The following is an 8,949-nucleotide window of genomic DNA, read 5'->3' as shown; positions in this document are numbered from 1 at the left end:
CTTTACTGACTTTACACACATTTTGCCACCGAACTTTGGAGCCTCTTTAAGTTATATTTTTCAGAGGTGCGATGCCAGAAGTGGGTAACTTCTTCGTTACAAAACTGTAAATCGGAAGCGTCTCGCTTTTCGAATCTCTAGGGTACGTGGTCTTTATTTTCTTTGCACTGGCTTAAGTACTTTCTTAAAGAGTTTATTCGAAATCTAAAAATAATCCGCATACACGCCCCAAAAGTAAATATTAAGCGGAAGTTTATAACTGCTTTTTTATGTTTTCACTCTAATATTTATCAGTATTTCCATTGTATGATTATCGGAGAGGGGAAGGGCTCACTGAGGAAATTCAATTTTTTGTTTATACATATTTTCCTTGTATTTTAAATTAGAAAAAATAAGCGTCAGTCAATGAGATTTAATGATGCACCATAAATTTGTGAACATTATAATTATTATTTTCTTTAATTTCACTTTAGGTGTGGTGCCTAAGGCTCCTAAGTTGACACCGTATTTTTAAAAATTTTAAATAAACGAGTCATAACACGGTACAGATCTGTAAGCAGACGAATGTGTTAAGTAACTCTTTATCGATTTGATTGATATGCCTTGCCAAAATTTTACTTCGCCCTAAGAAGGTATATACGTTTTCCTTATTAATATATAAACTCATAAAAATGTCCGAAGAAAAGAACTGTAAGTTTCTCATGAAAAGAGTTCGGAAGGTTAATACTAGAGTTCGTCGAAATAGAGATTCTTCAAGTGATAGTAATGATGAAACTGTTGTAGTGAAACCCTCTAAGAAGCCCTGCCTGAAAAACCAAATGATTCAAGGATCTAAATCTAAAAAGTATTTTCAACTTTCTAAATTTATTTATATAATTTATCTTAATTGAAGTGAAGCTTCATTATCTCAGACTCAAATTGCAAAATGTTTGACATCTATAAGCATCATAAAAGTCATAACAGAACCCCAATTTCTAATTTTCATGTGTGTTGGATATTTTCAAGAATTTCGCCCCCTCCTAAATATTTGTTTTGATTGTGCTATATTATAGCATTTTTTACAAGGAATCTATTGCTGTATGTATGTATTGTCAATAGGTACGATTTCACTAGATATTATGTCAGTAGGTACAATTTCACTAGATACGATGACAGTACGTGGGGTTTATATATGCACCCACATCAGGCGCTTTGTACAATTTTTATTTAAATATATTTCTTCAAAGGGGCTCCAAATTTCGGTGGCAAAATGTGTGTAAAGTCAGTAAAGTGCGAAATTTATGGTTAACTCTGCCCGCCTCTGCCAAGACCGAGTGAGGGGTTGGGGCGAAGGAAAAGCATGCTCAATTTTCTATTTTTTTGCCACCGAACTTTGGAGCCCCTTTAAGTATTAATTTCTGAAAAATAATTTTAACTGCAATAGATTCCTTGCAAAAAATGCTATAATAATATAGCACAATCAAAACAAATCTATAAGAGGGGCGCTATTCTTGAAAATTCCCAAAGTTTTTAATATGCAAGTTTTTAGGAACTATGTTAAATAATGTGTGTGCAATGTATAGAAATTCCCTTTATTTTGCATTGGTTGGTAGGTTTTTAATCCTTAACAAAGTCATTTGTGTATAATATCAATTGAGATAAAAAAGTGTGAGGTTCAATTTTAAATAACTTTTCATATCACTATGACCAGGAAATTATATATTTGTATTCACATGGAGTGTATAAAAAACTGTGTTGAACCTTATGATTTCTGTAGAAACCAATGTGGTTTACAGCTGTGATTTTGTCTTGAGCCATGATATGCTAAGCTCAGCTTAAATTCGACAATAAGCCTTGCCTTTGATTGATCTTCAACCAACCAACCAAATATGGGAATTAATGAGGAACTAAAACACTTTCGTGAAGAAAGTCCAATTTTTCTGTTTTTAATATCAAAAAGTATATAGTTGGATGACCAAAATTACTTAAGTTATCAAGACACTCAGATTCAACTAAAACTGTTTTTGACTCTACTAGAAGTTCTTGCTCATTTTGTTTCCTCAGCCATTTATTAAAAAGCATGTTTCCTTTTATACATGTTGCTTGTTTCACTTTCTATGTTAAAAGCAAAAACAAAATATGTACACTTTTGAAATAAATTTTTTTAATCAATTTTGTGTTTTTTAGATCTAAATCATATCAAGAGGAAGTGGAAAAAAAAAACAGCGATGATGAACCCACTGGAGACGTTTCTGTATCCTACAAATCAACAGGGTCATTTGAAGGCCCAAGTGATATGGGAGCTACAGCAACAGTTCAAACGGAGACAGAAAAGGACAAAGACGCTCAAAGTATATTTGAAAGAGCTCAAAAGATTAATGAAGAAATGAAAAAGAAACCTAACGAGGATAAGGTATTTTTTTATTTTTAGGGCTAAAATAACAAATATTGTTTTATTATTTTCCTTGAACCTAGATTCCAATGCGCCGAATTAACATTGTTATTGAACTTTTAGAAAGTTGGATTATCACGCAATACCAGTAATGCCAAATGGGGTGAAGTGTAGTACAGCGGCCTCATCGAATTTGATATTAATTTTAGTTGCGCCTGATAGACCTTGTCACGTAGATGTCGAGGGTATTTTTTATTTTGGCCGCAAATGATTATTTAATTGTTTAACTTAATTTTTTTAATTTTAAAAATTTCTCATTTTCATTGAATTTTATATTAATTTTGGTTGCGCCTGATAGACATTGTCACGTAGATGTCGAGGGTAATTTGTATTTTGGCCGCAAATGATTATTTAATTGTTTAACTTAATTTTTTTAATTTTAAAAATTTCTCATTTTCATTGAATTTTATATTAATTTTGGTTGCGCCTGATAGACCTTGTCACGTAGATGCCGAGGGTAATTTTTATTTTGGCCGCAAATGATTATTTAATTTTTTAATGTAATTTTAAATTTCTAATTTTTGGGCATTTGCACGTGTTTTGTTGTACTTATTTCCGTCGTGTGTTCGCCCTTTTTGTATAAAATCAGTTACAGTTTTTGTTCATTTTCTCGGTGTTTTGTATTTTTGGGCCACAAAGTGATATTCCCGTACTTTATCAAATCTTTTACAGTTTTTGTTCATTTTCTGGGTGTTTTCTATTATTGGGCCACTTTGTTTCTGGTTGAGATTAAAAGTATATACTTGATGCGTAAGGCTTGGTACTGTCCTCTAGGTCGCGTTATAGATGGCCCATCGCTTTTTTTAGTATGGGGTTGGGGAGGCGCTGCGCGCCCCCAGCGCTTGAGCGAAGTGAGTGCGCGGCGCCGTCAGGCGCCAATACGGGGAGTTTAGTAACGTCTTTTACGTGTTTTGGAAGTAATTATCTTCGTCGGGTTGTCGCCTACACCACGGCTTGTTACTGTTTGTTTAGGTTTCCACTCTACTAACTTTTTAACATTAAGTTAATTAATTTAATTATTCGACCCAAAAACAAAAGTTTCGTAATCAACGCGTCAAGTGCTACATTCTCCGCCACCCAAAAATACAGTAATTTCCTACAATTAGTTCATTTTTAACATTAAGTTAATTAATTTAATTATCATTTGCGGCCCAAAAAAATTGTTTCGTAATCTGCGCGTCACGCGTCAAGTGCTACATTCTCCGCCACCCAAAAATACAAAACCACGGTAATTCCCTAAAATTAGTACATTTTTAACATTAAGTTAATTAATTTAATTATCATTTGCGGCCCAAAAAAATTAGTTTCGTAATCTACGCGTCAAGTGCTACATTCTCCGCCACCCAAAAATACAAAAACACGGTAATTCCCTAAAATTAGTACATTTTTAACATTAAGTTAATTAATTTAATTATCATTTGCGGCCCAAAAAAAATTAGTTTCGTAATCTACGCGTCAAGTGCTACATTCTCCGCCACCCAAAAATACAAAAACACGGTAATTCCCTAACATTTTTACATTTTTAACATTAAGTTAATTAATTTAATTATCATTTGCGGCCCAAAAAATTAGTTTCGTAATCTACGCGTCAAGTGCTACATTCTCCGCCGCCCACAAATACAAAAACACGGTAATTCCCTAAAATTAGTACATTTTTAACATTAAGTTAATTAATTTAATTATCATTTGCGGCCCAAAAAATTAGTTTCGTAATCTACGCGTCAAGTGCTACATTCTCCGCCGCCCACAAATACAAAAACACGGTAATTCCCTAAAATTAGTACATTTTTAACATTAAGTTAATTAATTTAATTATCATTTGCGGCCCCAAAAAAAATTAGTTTCGTAATCTACGCGTCAAGTGCTACATTCTCCACCAAAAAAAAACACGAAATTACATGAGGCTTTTTTGAGTCTGTAGGAGAGTCTTTTTCCTCTGCCTAACAAAAAATTTGGAAACATGGACCTATCGTGTGAGCTTTCCTCTGAGTTTAGTGAAATGTGATTCTTTCTAAAAAGATTCTGCTAAAACAGTGGTTCCCAAATTGGTTTCCTTGTGAAACCCTTTTCTATCTTGGAGAAAAACCCGGCGTTGGCTGATTTAAATCAAGTTATTTAAAAAATATATATATTTAAATCACACAATGTATTTCAATGGAGGAATAAAAAATGGTGAAAAATAGGTTCTTAAAAAATTAAAATAAAAATTTTAGCCAACTAAAATATTATATAATTAAATTTAATTAAGATTTCGTTTAATTCAAGATAAGCTAACTGATCAAAGTAAAATATACGTTAATTATACATGAAAGAGCCATTAATTATATTCAAATTAAGAAAATCATAAAAATTCATAGATTTGATATATATTTAAAAAAATTTAAAAGTACCAATCCGGGGGGAACCTCAACGTTATAGGTTATTAACTAACTAACTTTATAAACTTGGTGAAATCGCCTATCACGCAGATTTGGCTATGTGTGAAATCCTAATCTGAAATTCAATTAACCCCAATTTTCAAATAAGTTGTATTCTATATTTCCCTTCATTTGTAGATATTTATATTTGTCATTTAAAATGCCCTTCATTTTACTTATAATTTGTTACTTTTAGGTTTATCGAGGTTTAAATAACTACACGCAGTTCATTGCAAAGAAAGACACTGCCCAAGGTAATGCGTCCAGTGGAATGGTGCGCAAAGGTCCAATAAGAGCTCCAGAGAATGTCAGAGCTACTGTAAGATGGGACTATCAACCAGACCTCTGCAAAGATTACAAAGAGACTGGGTATTGCGGTTTCGGAGATAGTTGCAAGTTTATGCACGACAGGACTGATTACAAATACGGTTGGCAACTGGAAATGGATGCCAATAATGATGCTCATGATGATGATGATACCAAATATGAAATTGATTCCGACGAAGAGAAGCTTCCATTCAAATGTCTCATTTGTAGAAAGTCATTTAAGGATCCCATTGTTACAAAGTGCAAGCATTATTTTTGTGAAAAATGTGCCCTGGAAAATTACCGGAAATCTTCGCGTTGTTTTGTTTGTGCCCAACCAACAATGGGCGTTTTTAATCCTGCCAAGGAAATTATAGCGAGACTGAAAAATGAAAAACCAATTGACTCGGATAGTGATGATAATGATAATAAGCCGGAAGTTGTTCAGGCAGTTGATAATGACGACGACGATGATGATAATAGCAGTTCAGATGAATAAATTTTTTTGATAATAATAAAATTTTCTTTACATAATTTACCCCAACTAGGCCTGATTCTTGATTTTTCAAATATTTTTACACCTTTCATTCAATTATAGTATGTTGACAAGCAGCCAGTTTTCCTTATATCTGTTGTTCTAATTGGCATCGGTGGCGTCAGGTCTATTTTCAATAATTCTGTCTTAGTGTATGATAATTTACAAATTTAATTAATTCTTCTATTAATATATTTATTATTTGAGGCCATTTTTTTCAATATGTGTTATAAAATATACAGAAAACTGAAAACCAATGTTATAATGGTCTTCTGATATCAAGAATTTTCTAGTCATGGTATGGTTTTTTTCTGGTGTTGGTACTAAAATTTTATTATCGGCTTAAAGCCAGTGTACATGGCGAGTTTCTCTCAATTTTATTGGTTGAAACTTGCATTGAAACTGACTTAAACTGAAATTCAAGTTCTAGATTTAAAGGTACTTAGCAGTGAACTCAGTCATGTATTAACTCATGGCAGGGTCCCTAGGCTTTTACCCACTTAGGGCCGATGCTCTGGGATTGCCCCTAGGTGTCAGTCATAAGGATAATGCAGCACTGAGTTAGCTAGTGTTGTGTAAAATACTTCGTTCTGAGTATTTAAAATAATATATTAGATACTTGCTAGAATAAGTATTTAAAATACTAAATACTCTTTGAAAAAGTATTTAAAATAAAATACTTCCTTTTAGTATTTTAAAATACAAAATACTCTATTTAGGAACATTTGCCCGAAATGATGATCTGTCAGTCAATTTCTCCTTAAAGTATGAACGAGTGATTTTAAAGCAAAATATAAGTAACATTACCATGAGGGTCATTCCATGTCAAATGTCCCGTTTTTGAAAAAAATGCCCCACGGCACCATGCGCGATTTCGACGAAAATTTAGACGTTAGTAATTTAGATAATTGTGGTGGGAAATCCAAATTGTTAACCCTAAATTCATCGTAGTTTTTAAAATATGATTTTTTTAAAACTATGTATTAAGTGTTCATTTTCCAAACGCCGAAAGTCCCGGTATTTTCGTACAAATAATTCTATAAGTATTGAGCTAGCGCCATAAAACATTTTACGCTATAAATATGGGTATTAGAGAGAAACAAGGATCAATTGTATACAATTTATTCAATTAGTTTTTTAATTAATATTTTTTGAAAACGATGATTTTTACTCGAATGTCGCTAACTGAGGTAAACTAAAAATGTTTCTGTCGCGAAGGTATTAAATCTGAAATAAATATTTAAAATTATAATAAGTAAACTGGACCCAATAAACACGAAAATTGCGTTGAAAAACTTCTTGGAAATTTATTTTCTGAAATATAGTTACTTGAACTGCAAAACATGGTAGTGTTTTATTGGGAATTACGGTATAAAGGACAAAAATATACAGAAAAATAATAGTATCGTTAGAAAGTTGAGATTTTAAGCTACAAAATGCATAAATAAAAAAGATGTATGCTATTTTATCTTAAAAACAAATGTTATTTTACATTTTATAATACAGAACAAAAATCTCAAGAGCAAAATATTTACATTTTTGTTTAGTTTTTGGATGTTCTATTATTACTATGGATAAATACTTAAATAATTAAGGAACTAAACAAGAAATAAAAATTTTATCTGCGAAATTTTGATCAAAACAATGAAAAAAAATATTTTCCAACGTATTTCAGGAGCAAAATTTTCTTGTGATTTAATTTGCTAAGAACATACGTTTTACCATCTGAACAAAAATCATTATTTCTTCTAATGCTAAAATATAGGGAATTTTCAAGCTCATTGCGCTACCTCTAAATTTTGGTCAAGTTAACCCAAATCTCTCAAGAAGTTTGTTTAAATACATTGAAACTAATTTAGAGGGTAAGAATTCAATATTAAAGAAATAAATAAATAAAATAAGGACCCCCTAATCAGTAGTAAAACCTGAAATATGTTCAGATGGTAAAACGTATGTTCTTAGCAAATTAGATCACAAGAAAATTTTGCTCCTGAAAGACGTTGGAAAATAATTTTTTTTTTCATTGTTTTGATCAAAAGTTCGCAGAGAAAATTTTTATTTCTTGTTTAGTTCCATAATTATTTAAGTATTTATCCATAGGAATAATAGTCTAATAGAACACCCAAAAACCAAACAAAAATGAAAATATTGTGCTCTAAAGTTTTTTGTTCTGTATTATAAAATGTAAAATAACATTTGTTTTCAAGATAAAATAGCATATTGTTTAATGTTATTTTTTGGGTTGAAGATCTCTCATATACATCTTTTTTATTTATGCATTTTGTAGATTAAAATCTCAACTTTCTAACGGTACTATTATTTTGATGTATATTTTTTCCTTTATACCGTAATTTCCCCTAAAACACTACCATGTTTTGCAGTTTTTCCAAAAATGGATCGGTTCAAGTAGCTATATTTCAGAAACTAAATTTCCTAGAATTTTTTCAATGAAATTTTCGTGTTTATTGGGTCCATTTTACTTATTATAATTTTCAATATTTATTCCAGATTTAAAACCTTCGCGACAGAAACCTTTTTAGTTTACCTCAGTTAGCGACATTCGAGTAAAAATCATCGTTTTCAAAAAATATTAATTAAAAAACTAATTGAATAAATTGTATACAATTTATCCTTGTTTCTCTCTAATACCCATATTTATAGCGTAAAATGTTTTATGGAGCTAGCTCAATACTTATAGAATTATTTGTACGAAAATACCGGGACTTTCGGCGTTTTGAAAATGAACACTGAATACATAATATTTTTAAAAAATCATATTTTAAAAAATACAATGAACTTAGGGCTAAGAATTTGGATTTCCCACCAAAATTTTCTAAACTACTAACGTCTAAATTTTCGTCGAAATCGCGCATGTTGCCGTGGGGCATTTTTTTTCAAAAACGGGACATTTGACATGGAATGACCCATATACAAAATCACCACTCACCAATAACAGAAATACATGAACCGAAATTATCAACGTCCTATTCCTCTAACACGAGAGGCAAGTTCCCATTCCCCCCTCTATTTAGTAAGGAGGAGAAAACCCCCCTCGAAATTCAGCCTCTCCCGATTTCACCAAGGCTATACTTGAGCACGCCACCTGGCTATTGATCTTTCATCTTACTAGATGTCGAAGTAATCTACCCGTGATGCACTAGAATTTTTCCTCTCCCGCGGGTGGGCTGAAATCCGTTCGGTTTTTATTTCCTCCCTCTCCTTGTACTATGGGAAAATGCCCCCAATAAAAATTAGGTCGT

At 31.8% G+C, this 8,949-nt stretch overlaps 1 protein-coding gene across 3 annotated transcripts; it reads left to right on the top strand.

Annotated features, from left to right (window-relative positions):
• Window positions 1-564: 564 nt before the first annotated feature.
• mdlc (RING finger protein mdlc) lies at window positions 565-5,844 on the top strand. 3 transcript variants are annotated; one of them, XM_090174572.1, is made up of 4 exons: window positions 565-632; window positions 784-844; window positions 2,167-2,392; window positions 5,045-5,843. In XM_090174572.1, the coding sequence occupies exons 2-4, from the start codon at window positions 819-821 to the stop codon at window positions 5,651-5,653; spliced, it is 861 nt and encodes a 286-aa protein (XP_090030698.1). In that variant the 5' UTR covers window positions 565-632; window positions 784-818; the 3' UTR covers window positions 5,654-5,843. The 3 variants fall into 3 exon arrangements, with proteins under 3 accessions (XP_090030698.1, XP_090030697.1, XP_090030696.1); XM_090174571.1 differs by having other exon boundaries at window positions 569-690; window positions 5,045-5,844; XM_090174570.1 differs by lacking the exon at window positions 565-632 and having other exon boundaries at window positions 642-844.
• Window positions 5,845-8,949: the final 3,105 nt, after the last annotated feature.

The sequence above is a fragment of the Leiobunum rupestre genome, chromosome 5, assembly GCF_980474605.1.
Source record: "Leiobunum rupestre chromosome 5, qqLeiRupe1.1.hap1, whole genome shotgun sequence".
NCBI classification, from domain to species: Eukaryota; Metazoa; Arthropoda; class Arachnida; order Opiliones; family Sclerosomatidae; genus Leiobunum; species Leiobunum rupestre.
The sequence above is the reverse complement of the archived record's forward strand: the minus strand, read 5'-3'. Positions and strand labels throughout refer to the sequence as shown.